Genomic DNA, 25,536 nt, shown 5'->3' with positions numbered 1-25,536 from the left:
GGGGTATAAGTCAGTGAGCTAAAACCATGTTTCTTTCCTATTCATTTTGGATTTAATGTGCAGCTATTACTACAGCATGATCCAAAATCACACACTACCAGCCTTTGATCATGGGATCACCATTAAGCCTTCATTTGATTACACATGGATGATTGATTTTCTTTCATTAATGCACTTCAAAAAGAAAACTAAGAACACATTATTTTATGTTTTTCATTATTTTTGTTCAAAAGTAGTGTTTTGTAAAAGTCTTGCTTGAACTACCTGTGTTACTGTTGGTTTGGATGAACCAGGTAGGGAAGGGGAACGTTGCAGTGGTCTCCCCTCCTGGAACCTATGACAACATGGTCCATCCTAACGGCATGGCCGCAGCTGGAGGTGACCAGCAGTATGGTGAAGCTCCACCTGACTACTCTCATAGCTTAGAAGATAGCAGCTTCAGTGATGCTGCCATACGAAGAGGTGAGGGCTAGAAGAAGGGAGGAATGGGCAGAGGGAGAAACAGAAAGTGAGAGAAACTAATGTGTTTTTGTTTGCATGGTCAGAGCTGAAAAAGAATAGACAATATTTACTCCCTCATTTGCTTTGCAGTGTTTCCCTGAAATTGATTTGAAATTGAATTTTTTTTCCTGATCTTTGCAGCTCTTCGCCTCCCACACAACACAAATCATTTTAAATGAGAGGATGAAATGCGGGTTTGGTGAAAACAGAACCATTTTGAAATGTTGTGCAGCACAAACAACCCTACCTGCCTGTCTGCTTCACTCTGACAGATTTTTGTTATTGTTGTTTATCTTTCTCCTGTCTGTCTACCTGTCTACCTCTGTCATGTCTCACTATATGTCTGTGTCTTTCTTTCTGAACAGGTTTCATAAGGAAAGTCTACTTGACCTTGATGATTCAGCTGCTGGTGACAGTCGGGATCATCTGTGCTTTTCTTTACTGGTGAGGCACCTTTACACAGGGGAATTCCTTCCAAAAAGAGATGAACCAATGTCAGGCACGATCCATCTATCCACATTTAGTGTAGTCTCTCAGGGTGTAAGAGCACCCAACATCACACAGGAGCACAAGTACCATAGTTGTCCCCGCAAAAACTCTGAGCATGCAACCCAGTACTGCTCAAATTATCATAAATATGTGAGTTGAAACAACATGGTAGATAATAAAAGGGTATTTCTGCCACATAATATTTTTGCTTGCAGTAGTCTGAAAGCTTTATGTTTTGTATAATGGATGTGGTAGAACACTGCTACTGTAATTTCTTTTGATAAATTGTATTTCGCTCCCATGTGCACAATGCTCTGTCCTCTGTTAATATTTAATAAAATCATTCTACTGCCTCTATCAAATAAATGGCGCCTCTATTAAACACTCCCCTCTCCCTCTCTCCGTTTTTTCTTATCAAATAACAGGGACACACTCAGGAAATGGACATGGGCCAACTACTGGTTCTCCTACACCATGATGTAAGCTATCAAAAACGTTCAGTTAGATTATTTTGACACTAGACCAACAGATCTCCTGTTGGTAAGTTACCTAAATGAAAATGTCGCTCATGGAAATCCATAGAAGCAAATCACAAACTGTCACCCTAGTCCGAATCCCAATCCAAGAAACTGCCAGCTACACTGTGCATAAATAATGTACTCCGTGATTTCACATATTGAACACAGTGCTTTTTCAGTTTATAGCCTGTTTATTTGCTTTTTACGATACACTCTATATTCTCTGTGAAATAGGGCGGTGGTGATGGTGCTCATCGTGGCCTTGTCCTGCTGTGGCAACCTCCGTCGTCAAGTCCCTCTCAATTTCATCGCCCTGGGCCTGTTTGTGAGTAGAAGCAGTACCAGCCAGGCATCAAATTAAACCCCCACCACACCTGCTCTGTTTCACAGTTTTTTTTTTTGTCGTGTATTTACTTTCCATTTGTCTCTCCCACCCTCTCTCTCTCTCTCCCTCTCTCTGTCTCAGACTGTGGCAGAGGGCCTGATGCTTGGATCTGTGGCAGTGTGAGTGTTTGTTTCCAAGGATAAATCCCCACCTGATGCTGACTCATTTACACAATAATAACCCTATTTGATCCATATCTGTGTTGGATGCCAGCAATGAAGCCATCAAACCTGATAAGATGTTATCATTGCTGGTTTACCAAATTAAAAAGCATATGGAATTTTATTTTCCGGGTTTTTCGGCTAAAGATAAATCCTAAGCATCACAAATAGTTCAAACCCAATTTTTCTGCTACAGTGCCTGTGTAAACACAAGTTACCTTTTCCATCTGTGAGACATTTCTTTTTTTAGCAGCTTGTCAGTCTGACAGAAAGGCATCAGTTGAAGCCTGACTATCAATAATACATTCAAATTATCATATTTATAGGACATTGCCAAAACGGAAGCTGTAACTGATGTGAAATGAACATAGGCAGTGCATTATGCAATGCACGTCCAGAGGGGGTCCCTGCCATCACTCTAGTTGAGACACATAATACAGACTATTAAATGAAAAAATAGCACATTCCTTACAAGAAAGTAATGTTTCCCTTTTAGGATAGAACACAACCCTACTGTTCGTGTATGCACCGCACTCTGCCTGCTGACTAGTTAGACATGATACTATGAGGTGCCTTTCCCACTGCATATCTGTTTGATATTTCTGTCTGCAGGTACTTTGATGCCGAAGCAGTTCTGTGGGCTGTGGGGGCAACAGCGCTCGTGTCCTTCACCATGACTCTGTTTGCTATGCAGTCAAAAGTAAGATCTGTCACACACTCTGAACTCAGTTTGCAGTTTGCACCAAAGGTGAAATTTCATAAACTGCTGCGACTTTTTTTATGCAGTCAGTGCTAAATGTCCATATACTGAGCTGTGTTTCCTGTGTAGTCAAAGGAAAAGTGTTAAGCTGAGCTGTTGGCCAGGTTTTCTCATGCAGTGCTTGCTATATGCAGTCACCAGCGAAGGTTTAAAACTCTGATGGGTTTGCTGTCCAGGCAAAACTATGATTACTGCTGGGATCAGTGTATTTGTCAATCAAGTTAATTCCTTATGTCCAGTGGTGGGACAGAGTTAAACCTCTGGGCTGTCATCAAGCTGGCTGGGGCTCCTATAAATAAATCTTGAGTTTAGTTTTGTTATTTGCTAAATCCCCCGTCTTCCTTTTTTGTTTGTCTCCTTTCACCACAACCTGTCCAATAAAGCAAACACGCTCTGAGATGAATCTTTAAAAAGGCCCTTTCAGGGATACACTGGGAGATGCTCCTCCAGCAAGATATATTTTAATATTGAAAAGGTCATTTCTGGTGCGTTTTGTGCAGTGGCCTGCACATACACTTAAAAGAAAGAAAATGTCATTAACTTGCATTCCTGATCTCTCAACAAGAATCTAATCTAAAAATTTCAATAATAATTGAACAACTCTGATACATCAAAGTGGACCGTGAAGTAGTTTCTCCACCAAGATAGTTGCCAAGATAGTATCCATTTTTATTTTATTTTGTATACAATGTAGTGTAACATTGTTAATATTCCTCACTGATGTCACATGGTTTATATAAAATGGCTAATGCTTGTGTAAGTGACATTTAAAAGTTTCATTACAAGTTCAATGTGCACAAGTGAGGAGACCTTTTGAGAATCACTTCATTGATAGTTTGGCATGCCGCTTCAATTAATGGCTCATTTTCAGGACAAAAGTAATCATACAGTCAGTGGGGCAAAAAAATTAGACAAGTGAAATACTGTAGATGTAGGCCAAATTACATTTAGAGTCCTTCATAATTGCTTCTAAATGCAGTTTGGCATTTCACACATTCTGCCACTTATTGCATCTGAAGGAGATGCAGACATATATTTTTTACTGCTTAGAGTGGATAAAACTAGCACGTAGGTGTCTAATGATTATACTGCTAATTATTTATCTGTAGAAAGAAGGCATATGCATCTGGTTTAAATAGCCTGCATATAGAGGGGAGTACTGTGATATGAATAGAAAAAGTGGCCGCACCCTCAGCCCATAAAAGATGTAGCTTTATGGGCTGAGTGAGCGGTCACTACTGCAAACACTTTTGTTTTATTTTTTTTATGACTTCCCGTTCGTCTTGCAGATTCCAGCACCTCTTGCTCTGCTTGCAGCTCACGCTGTGGGCAGAGCTTTTTTGTCTCTGTCACTGTGATATTAATGTCATACAGACTGCCTTGCATGTTTAGCTCATAGCTCCTCAGGTGATCAGGGTTAGTGATTCTCCTGTAGTAACTGTCATCTTTTTTCTGTCTATCTGAAAAGGGCATGCAGGCCAAAAGGCCACCTCCCCTCTGTGCCTGCATTGCAGCTTGTTGAGTAATGATCCAGCATCATTATATCCAGAATCGTTAAGATTTTCTTGTGTGTTGTACTGCAATATGTCTTCATCATTTAGTAATCTGCACCTCACAACATAGCTGCAATGCAGACGACCTTGAGCGCCCTGGCTTTGACAGCAATGATGAGTGTAAATGAGAGATGTTCTGTCTACAGTTTTCTGTTTGAGAGGCTCGTCACATTCAGTGTCTCTCTATTTCCCCCTTTCCGGCACCAGTGGGACTTCACCGCAGCAAGTGGGAGCCTGTGGGTGTTTGCCTGGACCCTCTTTTCGTTTGCATTGCTTTGTGCAATCCTGCGATCGCAGGTAGATCAAGGAGCCGCTGTGTTTACACCTGTGTTTGCAGTGAGAACAGGTTTTAAATGAATTGCAGCGATGTGCAGTTAGAGGCAGACAGTACATACAGCCTCATAGCTTTTATCCCCGGGATGTACTGGCACTGACCTGTGTGCTGAGCAGACTATAAAGAAGAGAGTGTGCACTCTCAAACCTCTCAGGAGTTGCAGTGATCTCAGACTGATGCATTTAAATGTACTACTGTGACGGCTGGTACCGTTAGTGTTTTCGCCTTAGGGAGGGAATTTACAGAAATAAGCATTCCATTTGATTTTAAACTGCAATTTTTCCACAACAAATGGACTAGAACAGAAAATAAACACTGCTTTCTTAAAGCATTTTGTGTGCACCCATTATCAGCCTTTACCGTCATATTTACCGTACAGAACAACTAGAATGGGAAAAGGAATAAAATTAGGCTCACTTTTTCAGCTACTGAGTAAAAGGATGAGGCTGAATTATTGTGTCTGTAGAAAGCACACTGTATCATTGTACTAAGATAGAAAATAACAAACATTTAATTTTAAATGGTAAAATGGAGGTTTATTTAACCACATATTACCCCAATTTGTGGAAGAAATAATCACAAATCAGTCAATTATGTTGCTGAATGCCTCTGACTATGTCTCTTTCTTTGATTCTTTCAACAGTATGTTTACATCGTATACGCCTGCCTGGGAACTTTGCTGTTTTCTTTAGTAAGTACACTCAAATTTTAACGACAGAATATGCTTTTCTGCAACACAGGTTGAATTGAAAACAGACTGAAAATGACCTTTTAAAATGAAAGGAACCATCATCAAAAACGTCTTAATGTCAAGTGACTGTATACGATGTAAGATTTGATCTCAGGGCCAAGCAGCCTGCCTCCAGTGTCTGTCACAGTAGTTAGTGTAAAGAGAAAGACTCTGATGTCCTCGTGACCTTTAATTTCAATTATGCACTGCTTAACAGCAGTAGGCTTCATTTTCACAGCCACCTCTCTGCGTGCCTTTGGCATTAACAGCAAATGTTGTGACCCATCCCGTCAGCTGGTGGAACAAACTGCAACTGCACACAGAGCTGAACAGGCAGCGAGTCACAACTTATTTTCAGCTGCACAACTCTGACTACGATTATTTACATGGCCTGTTTATCTGCCTCTCTCCTAAGATTAGAAATACTGCCCGTGTTTTCTTTCAGACCGTTTCTTGTAACCGGCTCTCTGTCTCTTTCATCACACAAACACGCTGCCTTGAGATGTCAGTGTTAGAGCATCTCATCTCTCTCTGTCTCTTTGCAGTACTTGGTTTTTGATACCCAGCTTATCCTGGGTGGGAAACACAGGAAGTATGAAGTCTCTCCTGAAGAGTATGTGTTTGCTGCTCTCACGCTCTATTTGGACATCGTCTCCCTGTTCCTCCTCCTGCTGCAGCTCATTGGCCTCTGCCGCTAACACTGAACCTCCATAACAGGCCTCCCCAAAGAAACACTGAAACTCTTCTGACACACAATATCAAATTGTTAAATGCATCATGTATCTAAAATCATATGGAATGAATACTCACACTGTTAGTCCTACAGACATCTGCTATCATATTTAAATAGGCAGGGGTGTCTGTGATGTGTCCAGGATTGTTTTATTGTCATGTGTCAGGGTTAATGTTATTATGCACGGCAACATACTGTGTACAAAATGTGTGCTACATTTAAGATTTGTATACTGCGCTAGCTTGTATTTCCACCTAGAACTTTCATGTGGTTGATACTTATTTAAATGAATATGGTGCTTGAGCTTTAATTTAATATTTTCAGTGTTCTGTAGCAAGAAACCTTAAGGCAAATAGAAAGAACCTAAACAATTCAGCCACTCAACTAGTAATTTACAGTAATATTATCATAAGTCAAAGTAGTTCAGCCATCCTGTGATCTGTGCCGCATTTACAAAAGTCTTGCTGTACCAAATTGTGTCATTTGTCCTGAAGTTTAAATGAAGCTTAAAGATGCTTTTGGAAAACCAGATTTCAGAAACCAAACTAACTCCATTAAAGGACAGAATCTGTCAGCCTTAACACTCCCATGAAACCAGGTGGGTGATGAATGTAGGTATCTCAATGACCAATGAAAACACACATTAAAACTCAACACAGTTTATTGGCATCACACATCAAACATTTGTCATATAAAGAGGGAATGTATCAAGTATAGACTATGAAAGTGCAAACAGCATTTCAAGGATTAGTTGCTTTACAATAGAAAATCTCAATGAGTTACAAAATGTTATATGCCATTTTAAAATAAATCACCTGCACATCAGAGGTGAAATACAAAGGAAGTACAAATTCCATTTAGATTTCTACCCATTTCATGCACAGCATAATGTTACACAAAAAGGGCAACATATGTTATCTCCTCTGTTTAACCCACTTACATTAACCAAGTCCAACAAAGTTAGCTCCACCAACCATATGGCACTCGCAGTTTTACAACTTCAAGACACTTGTCAAAGCAATCACTATCTTTAGATTTAATGTGGCTCTATAGGTTTGCTAGAAAAAGAAGGTAACTACAGTTACTTCAGTCAGACATTAGTCTGTACTAACACATAATTAAGTCTTAAATGTAAATCACTGATCAGATGTGTTTCATTTCATATTGCTGATTCACAATCCATTTCCTTTAATGGATCCATTTTTTTTTCTTCAAATAAATACCTACTTTATATTGCAACTTTGCTCCATATTAGTGTCTTCAGGTTAGATACATGATACACATACAGTAGGTCAACTCATTCCAAAGTCAGTACAGTGATTTTCGTTTCTAAACCACAGAAAAACTGTTTAAAAATGTAGGGCAACAAGCCCTTCTGCACAAAAAAAACAAGAGAAATAAAACCTTTTTTCAAAATATTTGGGAACAAGATTTTAAAGTATGACATTAACCTTTACCCATTATACCAAATCAGTGTTTTTTCCATCAACATAATATTACTAGAACCAACAAAAAGCCTCATGCTACAAGTATTTTGATGAAAAAAAGAAAAATATCAAGATCTCATGTTTGCACACTATAAACGTAATGAGAGAAATAACTTTACGTTAACAGGATTTGTTTTGTTTACACTGTAAATATTGTGTAATTAGCACTCAAAAATTGTGAAAAAAAATTAAATAATGGTGATTGACATAAAGGCACTGTATCTCTAACTGTGTAGAGAACCTTTTCAAAGACATGGCCTCCCCATGTGTTTGAGATGCAATACACATTCACGAATTCTCCATGCATTACCCTGCAGCCCGGGAAATCTACAGAGCTCTGAGAAGGCTTTGCTTGTATTACACTTAAATAGGACCCAGAGATAAATTACAGTGACTTGGGCTTGATTAATTAATTCACCAAAGTCTGAATGTGATTGCCTGATTATCTCCTTCACTGGCCTTTCCTGCAGTGTATAAACAAGACTACTCACTGTCTACTTAGTCTCTGTCACGCTCCACATTCAGCTGCAGTACTCAAACATTAATTTCAGCAAGCTACAATGGAATTCAGAATATACTGAACTGAATGATACTGAGCAGCCCCTCTGGGCCTGTCAGTGTTACTTGTTTTTGAAGATCAGCAGACATTTCCCATTGATAATATGTAAGGCTTGAGGCTTTGAGATGAATAACCACTGTCATGTCAATTTAGAAATGTTTTCTAGCAGGCCACCAACTAATTTGAATAATTAATCTAAATTGTTTTGTGTGAATGTTTCACATAATAAAGTACACAACCATTATGGTCTCACACTACAGATTTGCACAGCACACTAGAGCTTTTAGATAGTGAGATTTGGAAATATCACTCAGCCGCAATCTCAAATAAAAATATGGCTCGAGACTTCACATTTAAGTTTAGCTGAGTTGTTGAGATTGTAATAAGTAGGCACAATTAGCTTTGAAATATCCACTTGATGACAGCAAACTGTGTTTTTGCTAGTCAGTGTTTGGCACCTATGAAGTAGGGAGATTTGGACAGGTGCAAGAAATATCTCCCAGCCTGTACCCCACAGACTGAATTATTAATCTGTGCATATGTACAGTTGAAAAGCCTCCCTCTGACCTGATTCAGACATATAAAGTAGGCTTTTACTCCAGTGGGAAAAAAATAATACCTGCACTACGCTGAAGTCTGTTACCTCATCTAAAATTGATTTCAGAAAAAGCAACGTATTCATATTTCCATCAGCACAGAATCATTTTAGGAACTATATCCTTGAAAATTGTTATCAAATGTAATCACTCCTTCAGTTAGTGCTTTCTTTTCAGGAGGGTTGGTTTTGGGGGGGCTGGCAATACAGTAAACGCAGGAAACCGATCTGACTGCAATGCTAGACTAAGCTAAGAGTCTAAATACTTCTTCCCCACTTTCCAACAAAGTATGCACTGACACATTCTTCATTCTGTATACATTCCACCTGAATAGCTACTACACATATTCCTCAACTCTATGTAATTTGCACTCTTTAGTGGTTTTTGGCCTTTCTGAAAAAACTCTTTCCCATCTCAGCTAATCACTTCATACCAAGTGCACTTGCTCCTCCCACTCAGAGGAGCTGGTGCTGGGCAGCTGGTCAGATATAGTGTCACATTGCGGCGTGTCGACATGGCAGACCTTTGAGCCTCCCCGTTCGGCACGGTCTCCACTTGTGTCAAGGGTGGCCATGTAAGATAGCGGCATGGTGTCTAGCCCTACTAGATCTAACTGGGTCGGCCTCTCAGCGACAGCACACTCCTTCTCCTCCTTGTCACTCAGTCTCTGAGAGCAGAAATCCACATCTGCCATCACCTCCTGAGGTTTCCTGTTTTCAGGCAGGACGACCCCGCCCTTTTCATCATCCTGCAGGCACCCTCCTCCGCCTGCATGGAGCGCGCCAAGGCTTGAGTCCGTGTCGGAAGAGGTTGAGGGGACCAGGGTGATACCTTGAGGATTCATGTCGTGGAACCAAGCCATGATGTTGCCCAGCAGGTTAGCATTTGCTGCTAATGCAGAGGATGAGGATGGGTCGTGGCTGCCGCACGTGGTCGAATCTATCGTGTCACTGGAAGATGAGAAGAGGCCTGTTGATGAGTTGTTGCCACCTGGAGCCACTGGTATCGGCACAGAAGCCCCGTAGGCCCGGTGGTGACTCTCACAGTGCTGCACAGAGGCAGGAACACCAGTGGCAGCAGAGTACTGGCTGCTGATGTTGCCAAGTCTAGCCAAGTTATCTCCCAGCTCCAGCAGTTCTGAGCTGCTTAGGGAAGCTCTGGGGAGGACCCCTACACCTGGAGCATTCTGTTCAAGCCTAGAAGGCAGGGAGGTGCCGATGGCGCCTAGTGAGGCTTCATTGGCAAGGACGTCATGGTTGGACCCACTCCCTAACATCCCAGAGTCCTGGAGTGACAGCTGAATGGCCAGTAGAATGTTAGGGTCATCGTCATCCAAAGAACCTAGACCCTGCAAGAAAATACAGGATACACACAGTGTCAGTGATGCAGGCCAAACCAATATCATCCAGTTACAGAGCACCAGCAGTTTCACACCTGCAGTTCAAGTCCAACCTGCACCACCTATTGGCAAGGAAAGTAAAAGTAGCAGCAGGTTAGAACTGCAGATGTAGACATGCTCTGTGCCATCTACAGACAAAGATGTAGTAGCTGCTGCAGTTTTGACACCTGTGCCACCTGCAGGCCGGTGGAGGTTTTCACGTCTAAAACGAGGGAAATTGTTACTTATTTTGTACATTATGTACATCTATCTATTAGACAAAAATCACATAACATTTGGAAGATTGACACCAAAGGTGAGCCCATACTCTCCATACATAAAGAGACCATACATTTACTGATCATTCTTATTCATCAACATTTGTCCTGTAGTCCTGTTTTATACTTTGACTACAATTTCAAAGAATCAGTCAGTTGGAATCTATGGTCCTATCTCCCCCGAATTTTGACTCTCTTATTTTTTGTATAATTTAACAGTGTGCAAAATTACAGTGCAAAATTAAGTGCATTAGACCTTAAAAATGTTTTCTTAAGATTGCCTTTAGAAAAAACAGCTTGTTACTGCAGCATTATCAAGCCACAGTGACTATAAGAAAAAAAAAGCCCTTCATAAATCAATTCAGTAAGATTAATGCTGTACTTTTCTGACAAAATTTCAAAGGCTGAAAACATTAACTGTGCACTCACCATCAGAGGACCTTGTCTACGTCCACCTCCGACATCCTGTGTGTCTTTGTAGAAAAAGAAATGGACACAAACGCCCATAGTCAAAATACTGTCATTAGACTGAATCTTTACAGCAGCACTTGGATAGCAATTAAACATTACTAATTACCACTTCTAGGAAAAACATCTTAATTTTAGTGAAAACTGCAAAATTATCAAGTAATAGCATGCCTTCAGCATTTTCCCAGGAAATTCACTAATTCGGTATCTTCTGAAATCAATTAATCCTTCTTAGCACAACGGAACCGTTTAGCTGGCTTCAAAACTGCAAACTCTGTCCATCTTTCACTCCACACAGCCAAAAACAAAGCAGCACTATGATGAACAAGACTGGTGGATTAGAAATATTGGCTTGTTGAATTTGAGCAGTTGTGACTTTCCAAAGTTTGGGCCAGTACCCTTCTGTGCAAATCAGTTTATCAAAAAGTGAGGGAGGATGACTGAATCAATGTAGTTTAATTTATGTATTATTTTAACATAGTTTAGAAAAACCTGGCAATTGCGCTAAGTATAAATTGTATTGACATTTAATTTTTTTATATTGTGTTTTTTATGTACATCACCCATCACACATGTTCGTTGCATCCGTCCTCTTTCCCCTTATTTCCTGATATCTCTCTACCGTCACCATCACAAAAAGGCAAAAATGCCTTAATATATATATGTATATGTAAAAACAGGCCAAATCCACATGTATGATATCATTGGGTTATAGAATTTATTAATGAAGAATTTATCTGTGCAAATAACAAACTGTGACAAATAACCCAACAAATGAAGGTCCACATATGAGGCAACCACTAAGAAAAAAGTTAGAAACCCCTGAGGGAGAGTGCTGTATGTCCACTGCTGTACCTAAAATGCCGTCGCTGAGGTCATCAGGGTCGGGTGTGTTGCTACGGAGACTGGACATGTCACCTCGCCTCCGCTGCCTATGTCTCCGCCTGTACTGGAACTCTGCGTACTCCTTAAAACAACCACAAAAAATACCATTTAGAAAAACACACATCACCAAGTTTACATTCCTTTCTATTGCTTAATTTCAACAAATGCTCAAATCCTGCAGTGTATCCAGTCATAATGTACTTTCGGACCAAAAAAAAGTTGCCATGTATTGCTGATCTAGGGTTACAGTTGCACATTTTCCTTTTTGTTATAAACATTTAAATGGTATGCGATTCTGGAGAAATCCAACACCATGACAAATACCATGATATAGAGCGAACGACGACACAACAAGTAATGTAAGTAACATTAGCTAGGTTATGGGTTAGCAAACTGTTCCTACAGTTGCTGCTACGAAGCTAACATGCAGAGAGGATGAGACGGTTTCCCAGAGTCATTTAACGTTACCTGACACACAAATCATGGCTGGAATAGTGTTGCGTGGCCCGGTCTGAGCCACTATGTATACTTCCCATTTACAGAGCCAGGGCTATGTATAAACACCAGATTTTTTTCAGCGCACACACAGAATGGACAGCTAGCGGACCGTGAGGAGATATTCGCTGAATTTGACAAAAACACGTGTATTGGATTGGAATCGCATACCCCACCTTTAATCTGTGAATTTGTAAACTGGTAATTTTGATTACAGTAGTGAAGCTGTTTGCTTTCAATGTGGTGTGAGTCTTCTGTTCCAGGAAAGATCAGCACCTAAAGACTGATTCAAACCCTTTCATCTCCAGACCAAGCCTTCAATCATTTAGGCTCCAGTCTAGACTGAATCCAAGCAGAGCACACACTCACTGGAAGGGAATTGGAAACTAAGCAACATGAGGATTGAAGTTCAGATGAAAAAAACTACATGTGTATGCCAGACTAATCTCAAAAGCAATCAGAATACCTTATCAAACATGAAAGTGATAGTATTAAAAAGTAAAGTAAATTAAATATTTATTTACTTAAGTTTTAAAAACACTAGTCAGAATGAATATTTCATCTAGGTTTAGTTATAATGGGCATGAAATAATGTAACACCCCACATTTAACTAGCCTAAAAGCAGTCTTACAATACTGTATGTTCTCTACATTAGAGGTAGTGAGACCTAGCATATCTTTTATTATTATGACAAACAACTAAACTCTAATTTGATATTTCTGGCACGTTGTCGCTCAGGAGAGTTTAAATTATGTAGAATCAATTAACAGACTGTGTTTCACACAGCATGTCTAAATGAAATTTTGACAGTGTAGTGTAGTTGGTGTGTCCGCATATGCACGTTTTTAATTACAGGATATCTATGGACTTCTATGTGCATGTGATGGTAACTTGTATTAATTCAACAATGCTGATAACCTCAGGAAATAATCAACTGCATTCTCCATTCAGTCATCTCATACATTTGCAAAAGTCATTGAGTCACATTCATATAATCAAAAGCCGGTCACCCAAACTCTGTCTTTCATGTTTACACCGCTCTAAAAATAGCCCACTATGAAGTGATCTACAAGCATCGTAAGAACAGTGGAACGGACCATCTGTAGCTGTGCCTGTGAGGCAGTGTCATCAGGCTTTGATTATTACTATGGTGTTCCCATTAACTACTGCAGCTGAGAGAAAGAGGCTCTTAATTAGGGGACAAAAATAAAAACCTATTTTTTAGAATGGCTTGGTGTTCAGCATCTGGTGGCGACATTTACTGTTAACTGCCTCATAGATACACGTGCCCAAAATAATTTGTTGACAATGACAGTATTGCAGGCTTGTTTGTTATTTAAATCCTGATGGAGAAAGGGGGGTGGAGGTGAGATGAGCATCTCACCTGAGTTTTACATTGATAGTTTCTTCTATTGAAGATAAGCCACATCTTTGTAGCGTGCGCATAGCTTAATTAAATCTTTTATTGTAGCGTGTATACTTGCGTGGTTGTGTGTGCTTCAGTTGGCTTGTATACTACATTTGTCTGAAGAATCAACAGCGGTATAGCACAGTGCATTAAACAAATAAATACACATTGTCTGACAGAGATGATAGTTTCCATTCATTTCTTACGTGGAACAGCAGAGGAGTGTTGTCAAAATCCTCTCTTTTAAAAAACAGATACTGTAGCATCATGTCATGAGGCTACAGACAACAGGGGATCTGCCTGGAACATGTAGGCACTGGTTTCTGTTACCATGTCAAAGTACTTCATACAAGATAGTGGCACATTTATGATTAGCAGAGTTTTGAAAACATTGGAACTAATTTCAGACAGCCTTGCTAGCTTGGTAGCTTGCTGCTTTTAGTCTGGAAACAGTAAACATAGCAAAGAATACACACTAACATTAACACACTAGGCCCAGGTTTGGAAAAAAAAAATTGTATACTTTGTATATGTAATATATCTAAACCTTAAAAGGTCCAGTATGTAGGATTTAGTGGCATCTAGCTGTGAAATTGCAGTTTGCAACCAATAAATACCGCTTGTCTCACCCTCCCATGGGCTACTGTAGAAACATGGCGACCTCTGTGGTAGGGGACCCGCTCCCTCTGTAGATAAAAACGGCTTATTCTAAGGTAATGAAAACACAACGATTCTTATTTTCAGATGATTATATACTAATGAAAACATACTTATAAATATTATATTCCATTTCTACCAATAGATCCTCCTAAATGTTACATACTGGACCTTTAAGTAAACAAAAGCTTCACAATGCTTTACCTATGCCTCACTGCATGGTGCTGAGCAGGCAGAGGATAAGGATTTTCAGAATCCATTAATCAAACTGGCAGATAAGACTGATCTTGTCATTTGTTTTCCTGTCAATAGGGAAATACCTGCTTTATGCTGTTAAAAGATGTGCACAACAACCTGAGAGGCTTAGGTTTGATGAAAGATTTGCATATTTGTGTCAGAAGGATGCAACACTAAGAGCCTAAAAAGTGAGTGAGTTGTTGAGCTAAGTGAATGTATTCCAGATGAAAGGCCTTGTTTTATGACTGTAGAAGTTAACTACAAACGCCTGTTGCTAATGCGCAATGATCGGGAGCAACCTGCTTAGGTGTTTGCCAGAGTACTGTGCTTTTAATCATTATAACTAGGTGCACAGGGGAACACTGAACCATCTGGCTCGCTCCAGTGTGTTGAATAACATGGTAATCTTTGGGTCATCATGGTTTGTCAGTGCTGTTACACAGCCAAAGTCAAACCAGCAATATTAAAAAGATTTAGATATACATACTTTATAAAACAGGGTATAATGTAGGACTGCATAATTTAATTATACAATAATCATGATTTAAGTTTCTGCAATAAATTAAACCTGATTAGGTGTGATATTAAAAGAAGTGCTGGCATTACTGCATCAAATCAAGCGTTCCCTATTCACAGATAAAGGTATCTGTTTCAAGCACACTGATTAACCACTCAGCCTCAAACATGGGTGTGACTGCTGGTGAGAGCTGCAAGTATAATGTAACTGCATCCTCTGTAGGGATTAATCCATTCATTTGGCTGCATGCTGTGGAAGCATTATTGAGTCCAGTTTTAAGACCAATCTCTAGGAAAAAGTCCTAATTTGATTTAAACTGATTAGATTTATACAATTGATGTTGATTTAACAGCATACTATTGGTGTTTGATTTATGGTGTAGATTTATGAAATCATATTTAAAAATTAAGGGAGTTTTCTGTCGCTTTAACATCAATGGTTGAAGTGCAATTCAACTTTTTTGTTTCTGAAAATTCATGTGGAATCATGATGAATGAATGTGATCTAAATACTTAATAATACAAGTGTGATTATTTTAGCCACAGCCAGGCACCTCTAATGTGTTCAGATATGTTATCAGAAATTTAAGATCCCAAATATAAAAATATGCAGTTGAGTCAAAGTCTGATATCTGCCAGGCAGTAATATACAGAGTCAAAAGACAAGTGCACATTTTGTTACCTCCACCAAGGAGGTTATGTTTTCAATGCTGTTTGTTTGTCTGTCAACAGGATTACAGAAAAACTACTGGCCCGATTTTGATGAAACTTGGTGGAAGGGTGTAACATATGGCATGTTACACCCTTCCACCAAGTTTCAGAGTGGAGTGGATGCAACTCACGGGGCAGATATACCAATTTTTCTCTTTCGTTAACATTGCGAGAGTGTCTGTGGCAGAATAAACTTAATTTATCACGCATGCACGAACCCGTCGTAATTAAAGTCAATGGTGTGCCATTGTTGTGATACAACAAAACATAACAGCCATCTCAAACATCACTATAGAAACAAATGCAGCAAGTATGTAAGAAATAATCAGATTTTCCGATCTGAAAATGTGACCCACGTAAATCATGCAGATCCGTAAAAAAATATTTTATGGTTGGGCTACCTTCTCTGTCCTTTCCTCTGCGTGTCTGACCAAGAGCGGGGCCCAGCTCCCAAACACGCACACAGCAGACAGAACAGAGAGGCCGCGGTGGAGACGGTGAAGGTAAAGTAACGGTAAGGTGTAAAACGTAGTTGGTATGTTTTGCTTTGTCCGCAGCTGGTAAATGGACTACTTGTATAGCGCCTTTCTAGTCTTCCGACTACTCAAAGCGCTTCACGCTACATATCACATTCACACACTTTTCACTTTTCAAAGAAACTAACTAATCATTCACACAGCCCTCTGGAGCACTTTGGGGTTCAGTGTCTTGCACGAGGACATTTGTGGGCTGGGGGGAAGCCGGGATCGGACCACCGACCTTCCGATTGGTGGACGACTGAGCCACAGCCACTCGTTGTTGTTACAACCACAGCGCGCTTGTTTGACATACTGTAATTGTAATAGTTTTGGAAATATATCCAGACATATCTAGTGGTTGCGCTTGCACATTTGCATATCATGGAACACTTGACTATTGGCCTTGGCGGTGGTCTGCGCTCTCCAAGTGCCCTTCTAGTTTAAGTATGGGGTTCAAAAAGCACTGCTGACATTTTAACTAACAAGCCTTCACTGAAAACTAATGAAGGCTTGTTCTGTTACCTCAGGTGATGCAAAGCCTAAATATTCCCAGTCCCACGTTCCGCCAGCAAAACTGCAAGTGAAGAGGAGATGGAGAGATTTTGTAAGTATAAGAAAACTACAGTTCTGTTATATTATAACTGTTTTTCATTGTAAAGATTAGACTGACACATTTAGTGAGCTGCATGTCTGTATGTTACCTGCGCCTGGGGGCGTCAGGAGAGTCATTGGGGGCCACTCCCCTGGCTACTGAAGCCAGGAACTCCTGCCTCTTCTGTTGTACCAGACACGCCGCACGGATGATCTTGTGGCGCGGTGTCCGCAGATAAGGCCGGTTAACCTTTTGTGCTAGGTCCTCAGTAACCATCTCCAAGTCAGTCTGAGGACAGAAAGAGAGCTGGCTGGGATATTTTTTTGGAAAGTCAGTAAGTAAGCAAATTTAAAGTATGATTACACAATTTAAGGTTTAACTTTGTCTCCTAAAATAATCTGTTCTATAAGTGAACTCCTTTTAAGGCTACTGTGTATGTATCTACTTTAAAAATGTATTAATTTTACAAGCCAGAAATTGCCAGACCTATGGGAGCCTTGCCCATTCATTTTACAGTATTTAAAAAGGCCACAACATAAAAGAAAGCAGGTAAGTACATTCCTCGTCTATACCGGCGATCATTAATTATATAACAATAGATCTTTAACTAAAAGCTGAGATGTGCAGGTATAACTCGGGGAGATTGTGAGATCATGAGGTAGAAAGCTTTAGTCCCATATCTCTAATGGCCCATATAAGACTGGCTCCTGTGAACATTTGTCTTTTTTCTCAGTAAGTAGGACTTAAACCTGCATAAGCTCGTAGATCTCTTTCTTTGTGCTTTTGGGCTCCAAAAAGAACCCATAAGGATAAGAGCACTTGAGGATGCGGCGAGTCTTTAGTAGTTCTAGGACCGCATCTTCAATGAATGTAGTGTCAGGTGGGCCTCCTTCCCCTGGGAAAGAGAAGGAGAGAGTGTCAGATAACAAAAATAAGTATCTGCTTTACTTTTGTAGAATGCATCCCTTATTCCAGCCTAGATTACCTAAACATCAGATCAGTACAAAATGATGAGAAATCCTGAAACAAAGCATATGAAAGAACAGCTCCAGTGTACTAAATGTATTGTAGATACAGTTCTTCTAAATTAAGGGAAGTTGAAGGAAGGGTAGGGCCAGGAATTGTGCTGGCTTTGGTAAACTCTGAACTGAAAATCTCTCTTTAATATCTTGTGAAAACAACATTTGGATCCAAGCTGAGTAACATGCTCAAATTCTGCTGTGCTGTTAAATACAATAAAAAGGACATCCACAACCACAGTGTATTAGAACAAAACTTGGCTATGCTTAATAGGTTGTAATTGCCTGTACAGAAGCAGCTGAGGGGCTCTAGACAAAGCTTAATCACGAAGCACAGCTTTCTCATAACTTAGACGTGCCTGCTGAATAATAACTATACCCAGTGTTGTTAATACATTATTAAAACACGTTTGTGGTTGTTCTCCCTCCTGCCTACTTCCAAATACTCAATATCAGAGGACAGGATTAAGATGTGTCGAAATGTGTAATAAAGATTGACACTGTTATGGCAGACTGCACACTCACTTCCACTCAGGGCTCGACTGAGCTGTTCCATCTTCTCTTTGGCTGTTTTTAACAGGCGCTGCTCCAGCTATTGTGAGGAAGACAGACGCTGTTAGGTTTTATTTATTTATTTAAACGTCTTGAGAAGACTGCCTGACCAAACAGTATGAGGCTATGTATGACTATGAGGCTAAATAAATTAACAAAGGTGGGAGACTTTTTGTAATCAAGGCATTGTGATGTCTGATTATTGCTGCCACAACAATCCCCAATCACCAAAAAAAGTAGGACAGTCTCCAGTAGTATTGCAGATGTAGAGAATACAGAAATACAATACTTTCATCATAGTATATTGCATTAGAGAGCATGCCCACCTATGAGGCCATGTGTCAGTTTTACACCAGATGACAAGTTCCCACTGGCTACATCCACTGCATGACTGTTTGTACATTATGCAAAGCAAACATCATTGGAAGACAAAGTCCGGCCTGTTTACCTGATAGCTGTGCTCATGGTTCTTGAAGCGTGTGTAGTAGTGCATAAAACGGTCGAGTTCCTGAAAGCTCTTGTGCTTCTTCTCTGCCTGCAATACCATGATGAAACACCAGTCACAGTCAAACTCCTGAGCATATGCTGTTCCCCTTCACAGAGGAAAGTGTAGGTAGTCTGGTTGAAAGCAGTCAAAGAAAGTGAGTAGGGCCACAGATAAAATCAGAACTTGTGATTGGGAGGACTGCAAGTGAAGACTGAGAATGAACTTCTTTTCACCTCTGATGAAGGTAGGCGGAATTGATTGTGGATGGTTCCATGGTCAGGAGTCTAGACATGCTTGTTTGTGTGTGTGCATATTTGTGAGTTTTCCATCTTACTTATTTAAGCTCCATAGACTCCATAGAAGTGCTTTCCTGTTAGAGTGTATAATGCTGCCTCCAAATGGGGTTGTGTTTACCGTGTTCACAACAGGAGTCCATATAAACGCCCCCTCTTGTGGCATTCACAGCCTCGGAAGTGGAAATTTTCTGAAATCTCTGATTTCACAAGTTGTGACGGGTTTGCTGACGTTTTCAGAAATGGCAGAGGCCATGGAAGTTCATTTTTGGATGGTAAGTTTATATATTGTAATTCTTTGTAAATCTTGTTTCATGTTCCTCTGCATGGCGATAAAATACAAAGTAAGTCAACATTTCTTGTAAAGAGGTGAAGAATGACGAGAACAACGAGGAGTCTTTTGGCGACCATGTTGCCGTTGCCTAACAGATGTGTTCTCACGCCGTAACACTTGAACGCCAAGCATATCATGTACACGACTTTCCATATCATAACCACGAGCTCACAAGTTCCATTTGAAGGCAGCACAAGCACACAAACACAACTACTGGTCTTGGCTGTTTGCATAAATGTATATGTGGATCAACATACTTTCTCTTCACAAAAATTCCCCTAATGTTTCAATGAGTTGCATATCTTGGTGGTTTGTTACACTGTCCAGTATGTTTTTGAACCTTTAAATGTGAAGGATATGAATGAGAAAAGGTGTGTGTGTGTTAGGTTTGGGCTGACTGACAATGGCTCTGGAGATGATCGCCTATGCTGATGCTCCTACCAGATTTTTTATTTTTTTATTGAGAGGTAGGGCAGAATGTATTAATCTATTGTAAAAAAAAAAAAAAAATCTAATCAGTCTGCTGTGGAAATCCATTATTCCTAAATGTCTTTAAAAAGGGGAACTCCACCATTTTTACACATCATAGTCTATTTGCAGGTTTTCGGAGAGTACTTCTGCATATGTGAAAAGTTGTATAAATCCTTTTGTGGCTCCAGCAGGAGCTGTGTGAAGGCTGATTGCGTCAAGTGATGTCACTTGAGTCAGCGTCGGTTGTGGCTGAAAACTACAAGTTTGAAAATGAAACAAATCTGGGATGTGAAGCTGGAAAGAAGTGAGCTTACCAGACCTCGTGCTCCTCATCTCTGCTTGAGGCTAGCAGCTCGAGGCTACATTACCAGATATAAGCATAACACACCCAAATCTCCGACTGAACTGTTGGTGGTCGAGTTGCATTGTGGGTAATATAGGTGTCGAGTTTTGAAACAGCAGAAGAATGTGTGGAAAAAAAGGCAATGTCTCTGGTTCTGCTGCATTGATTCTGATTCTTGTTTTTTTAAACTGTCCATTTTGAGTCTGACAATGTTATAGGAGTGCAATGCTAAATCCTTAAGTAGTAAGTACAAATTCAAGGTACTTGTACTTTACTTGAGTATTTCCATTTTATGCCACTTTATACTTCTACCCCACTACATCTCAGAGGCAAATATTGTACTTTTGACTCCACTACATTTGTCATTAGTGACATTAGTGTATAATCACCTGAAAATAAGAATCGTTGTGTTTTTATTACCTTAGAATAAGCCATTTATATCTACATGGGGAGCGGGTTCCCTTGCACGGAGGCCGCCATGTTGCACCGCTATTTTTCTACAGTAGTCCAGAATGGACCCGGTCATTCATTCATTCATTTTTCGTGAGTTTTGTGGCCACCACAGTTTCTCCTACACGCTTGGAAGGGGAGGGTGATGTGAGCAGTATTCAAATAGTTGCAAACTGCAATTACACCGCTAGAAGCAACTAAATCCTACACATTAAGTACCTTTAAGTAAAAGACCTGAATACTTCTTCCACCACTGCTGTCTGGCCACTACTGTCACATACTGCTGTGAAGTCACATTTCAGAAAGATTAACTGTTAACAGTTAACTGGGCTTAAACAAATGATGACTAATGGTTAATCAACCTGAGCCACTTCTTGATTTTGTTAAGTCTAATTAGATGGACAAGTGAGCTGTGGTAGTGCAACGATCTAACACACCAACAGTAGGACGATCTGAAAATATAGACAAGTGTCCAATTCTAGTTTGTGTGTGTATGTGTGTACCTCTTCAGTCATCTCCTTGGACTGCTCCTCCACCTGCTGGATGACCTCGTAGCGGGTGCAACGATAGTAGCCTCCTGTTGATGAGCTGTGCTTTTTCCACTCCTCCAGACAGATCCAGCAGAAGTCATACTTACACTAGAAGGAGAGAATGGAAATATTAGACTTAAATCTACTCTGGTCAGCCGTCACATCAAAAACTGGATAGCCAAATACTAATGCTAGTCTAGCTATACTGGGGTAATTTATGAGATCCTAAAATAAAAAATAAATAAACAAATAAAATCACTGCATACCTTTTATAATTGCCATCAGAGAAAACAAGTCACAGTGCCATGTTATTTATGCCAGTTTAAAAGAGGACACAGGCAGTTGTTTGAACCTAGCGGTGAATCCTCGTAGACTGCTGCCACTAGAAGGCACTCAGACTACATTTGAGATCAGCAAGTCCCATTGGGTATTGTAGAACAACAAAACACTACTGTCACTCCAATCCACAGCCTATTTGTCTGTAAGTGATTCCCCATGTCACAAGTACTTCTGTGGCTGACAAGTTAGCCAGAGCAATGCAAAACCCTAAAGGCTGACACCTCAGTTGTCCTGGAAACACCATGCTTATGTGACACTTCAGAAAAATCAATACAAAATGAAAGAGAGGAAGGGGGATGAATAGAAGGACAGAGAGAGACGCAAAAATACATTGTGTGAAATGGAGACACTTAAGATAAAAAAGTGTGAAGCCAGACCATAGGGAAGGAACTGGCAGTGAAAAGCCAAAGAAATGTTACTTGGCAACACTGAGTCCCGTGTTTCCAAGCAACAAGGATAAAGCCATGTCTTACCAGGTAATAACAGGTCAAGGGGCTGAGCCCTCCATGGTCTCTCAGCTTGTGAAAGCTGCTCCATTCCTGCTAAACTAATCTCCATCTCTAGTCAGCTTCTTTAACCAGGATGGAGACAGTGAGAGGGCTGTCACTGAGACAAAAGGAGCCTGGTTGTATGACTTCACTGTGCTCCTTTCATGGCCTGCCCTCCAACAACAGTGGTAGAAACAGAGACACAGTAAGACAACATGACTCTGTATGATTATCAGTCTCACTGACTCACTTTTTTTCTCAGTCACCTCTGTATTACTCTCTGTTGTCCATCTCAGTAGACAGAAGCCGCTGACTAACTACATGGCTTACTGGCTTTCCAGCTGTTTGATGGATTGTTTGTGAACATGAGCATGACTGCATCATATGCCGCCACTTGTAAAATAATCTTTTATAATGATAGCAAAACTTAGCTGATAGCAGCCTGAATGTGATTAGACACATTTTCACCCTCACAATTACATTACAACACCATTGCTACAATTACCTTCACCAGAACAAGAGAGCATCCTACTCAAGTCTAGAGAAAAATGTTATCAGCGATTTAACACAACTGTTTAATACTCAATCATTTAATCATAAATATCAGATGAGTCCAAGGTGTAAATTATAACCCGACAGTAAAAATAACACACAGCCACTGGAAAGTCTTGTAAGTAATGAGGGAGGAAGAATTGCCCAAAAGTGAATAATCAAGAAATTATCATCACAAGAACTTGAAATAGTGCTACAGCACATCAAAACCTGCCCTACAGGAAAACATTTCATTTAAGCAGGGGCGCATACAGCCCTGCTCCTCAGGCACACTAGCTGTAGCTTTTCACTAAGTTTCTCAATAAGTAACAACAACTATCTGTGTGCTTCTAAAATGATACGTGCGCTGTAACTGATCCTTCAACTTCCCCTCTCATGTTAAACCAATTTCCCTAGTGATGCTCCCAAATCTATGTTAAAGCCTTGGGAAACCTTAATTAGGTTTATGTTGAGGACATTATAGTGGCAAAGGCACTGACTTATAACCAGCTGGCTCAAATCAAGTCCCGCCTAAAAAGCTATAGAGGTATGTTGTCAGTCCCACTCTCCCCCCGTCAGTCGGACAACTTCGCACAACACTTTTCAGACACTGTTAAACACTACTTGCAACATCTAGCCCGAGGGAGTGGAAACCAACATCCATAAAGTCCAAAACAGATACAATAAGGTAATCACAGGGAATCGACCAAATGTGAATGAATGCATGCATAGTGTACACACTGTACATACAATAAAATAAATAATACTAAAAGGTCGAAAGTTCCACTAGAGGCCCCTATATGCTGACCAACAACATACTGAAGATAAATGCTATTTTAAAAGCCTGGCATAATAGTGCTAACCAGATTTTATGGCAATCTGCCACATAGATTTATGAAATATCTTGTGTGTAAACTTGACATTTTGGCTTGTCCAGAATGAAAAGGGTTCATTCTCATGTTTTGAGCGTGTGTCTGTGCTCAGTAAATTTGGCAATCTGGACATCAGATTCTGACATTTGTGTACAAATAAATTATGCTTTTCGCGTGTCATTTCACATTTCATCTCTATTAGTATATTGTGCAGAGAGGGCGTGTCATTTTACGTGTGAATGTCATAGAGAAAAAAATGTCAGGTGACGTAGTACAAAGAGCGACAAAGTCCGCATATGGATGAGTTTGGGGTGGATGGACGGGTCAAACAAACACAGGACTTTTACCCAGGAGACTGCTATTCGTGTCCTGCGTGAAACCAAAAGTCAACGCTGACTTATTTTAACTGATGTAACTAACATACTTAAGATTAAGATTAAGAGGAGTCAGCAGTCAATGGCGGTATAAAACAGAGCAGTCAATAAAATAGGTTTTTCAAAAATTGTGAATCACCTCAGCCACAAAAGGTCCTTGAGCATACAGTCAAAAATGTGCACAAAAAATATTAGACTGCTAGGTCCAATAGTATGTTAGATTAGCTGCAGACAGATACACACACACACACACGCAACACACATACGACTAAACACATGATCCCCTCCAGGCGTAAAAAATAGGGGCATGTTTTTAAGTGAATCTGGTGCCAACATAAAATTTTGTCACGTCATCTACAAAAATAGCAGTACTTCACAACCCTGCCCTGGCTGCACCCACAGAAAATGGTAAAAGCGCCAAGACATCCCAACATCATTGAAAATACAGTGTCTGGAAAACTAGGTCATTACGCATAATGCACACTATTTATTTTTACATGAGGTCAAAAACTTAATTTGCAGTTTTAAATAAAACAACAATAAATGTGCATTTTTCTTAAGCTGCTCACAGGTTCTCCACTAAATATAATTTAGCACATTTAACCGATCAAACCGATCCCTGTGCTGAGCTCTAAGCTAACTATGAACCAATCACCAAGGCCAAAGGCCATTATGTACCCAACAATTCAAACTTTGATTCTTGGCTATGGCGATTTTTTTTTTAGTTTAAATGTAAACAGCAGTAGACTGTGTCCAATACACGTGTAACACTTGTGAATTGTTCATTCAGGTAGTTTTCCCAATCAGAAAACAATCTACTCATTACCAACTGAGGGCATACTGGCCAGAGTAGCCTCTGTAATGAAAGAGTCACCTTATTACATACAGCATTAGTAAGACAGGTATGTGAAACCCTCCAGCCTTACCTTAGCACATTGCATGTGGTTGCAGCCCTCATTTTTCTGTATTGGGGACTTGCAATTGGCGCAAGGTTTGGAGTTAGAGAGCAACCATAAGCAGTTGGCTGCATCCTCGTAAGCTTCGTTCACACCAGCCACTTCAATAGAAGGAGGGGGAGGTAAACAGAACAAATAAAGGCATAATGAGACAGAATGAGAATGGCTATTACTACAGCATCTAAAAAGACCACTGCACTGAGTGGAAAATTGCCCTGCCTGACTAATGTGTTTTGCTTATATATTTTACTAACATCTCCCAAGATGCTCATGCACCCACCCCACACACACAAACAGAATAATTGGCTATTATCAAAGCACCTCTGATGTGCTGTTTGAAATGCCAAGATAAAACAGAATCTGGGGAAATCGAAGGGGACGATAGTTCCAAAACCAAATAATTGCTTTTATCTTTTGACTGTCACATTACCGAAGTGGCACTTTGGAGCGACTTGGGCCATCTTAAATCATCTATTAGATTGCCCACAGTCCAATTACTGCTTCTAAACATTGCATACTTTCAATGAGTGGGTTGTTCATTTTAATT

General features: G+C 40.1%; 2 protein-coding genes across 4 annotated transcripts in view; one reads left to right on the top strand and one right to left on the bottom strand.

Annotated features, from left to right (window-relative positions):
- The window catches only part of zgc:110410 (uncharacterized protein LOC553618 homolog), an 8,363-nt gene extending 1,242 nt beyond the window's left edge, over positions 1 to 7,121 (top strand). Inside the window, exons 3-11 of one of the 2 annotated variants that reach the window (XM_044207095.1) lie at positions 294 to 462; positions 867 to 945; positions 1,416 to 1,469; positions 1,743 to 1,833; positions 1,975 to 2,012; positions 2,667 to 2,754; positions 4,575 to 4,664; positions 5,345 to 5,392; positions 5,977 to 7,121. In XM_044207095.1, the coding sequence (XP_044063030.1) occupies positions 294 to 462; positions 867 to 945; positions 1,416 to 1,469; positions 1,743 to 1,833; positions 1,975 to 2,012; positions 2,667 to 2,754; positions 4,575 to 4,664; positions 5,345 to 5,392; positions 5,977 to 6,129 (810 nt within the window). In that variant the 3' untranslated portion in view covers positions 6,130 to 7,121. The remainder of the gene's footprint in view (positions 1 to 293; positions 463 to 866; positions 946 to 1,415; positions 1,470 to 1,742; positions 1,834 to 1,974; positions 2,013 to 2,666; positions 2,755 to 4,574; positions 4,665 to 5,344; positions 5,393 to 5,976) is intronic. The other variant, XM_044207096.1, reaches the window with a different exon arrangement.
- LOC122881219 (ankyrin repeat and IBR domain-containing protein 1-like) overlaps positions 6,808 to 25,536 on the bottom strand; it is a 36,725-nt gene continuing 17,996 nt past the window's right edge. For both annotated transcript variants that reach the window (XM_044207093.1, XM_044207094.1), the window contains exons 11-20: positions 24,960 to 25,090; positions 21,403 to 21,537; positions 18,970 to 19,056; positions 18,495 to 18,561; positions 17,700 to 17,845; positions 17,060 to 17,238; positions 16,881 to 16,932; positions 11,786 to 11,897; positions 10,892 to 10,935; positions 6,808 to 10,154 (exon numbers count right to left, since the gene is read on the bottom strand). In XM_044207093.1, the coding sequence (XP_044063028.1) occupies positions 9,234 to 10,154; positions 10,892 to 10,935; positions 11,786 to 11,897; positions 16,881 to 16,932; positions 17,060 to 17,238; positions 17,700 to 17,845; positions 18,495 to 18,561; positions 18,970 to 19,056; positions 21,403 to 21,537; positions 24,960 to 25,090 (1,874 nt within the window). In that variant the 3' untranslated portion in view covers positions 6,808 to 9,233. The remainder of the gene's footprint in view (positions 10,155 to 10,891; positions 10,936 to 11,785; positions 11,898 to 16,880; positions 16,933 to 17,059; positions 17,239 to 17,699; positions 17,846 to 18,494; positions 18,562 to 18,969; positions 19,057 to 21,402; positions 21,538 to 24,959; positions 25,091 to 25,536) is intronic.

Source organism: Siniperca chuatsi, linkage group LG9, assembly GCF_020085105.1.
Source record: "Siniperca chuatsi isolate FFG_IHB_CAS linkage group LG9, ASM2008510v1, whole genome shotgun sequence".
Taxonomy (NCBI): Eukaryota; Metazoa; Chordata; class Actinopteri; order Centrarchiformes; family Sinipercidae; genus Siniperca; species Siniperca chuatsi.
The sequence above is the reverse complement of the archived record's forward strand: the minus strand, read 5'-3'. Positions and strand labels throughout refer to the sequence as shown.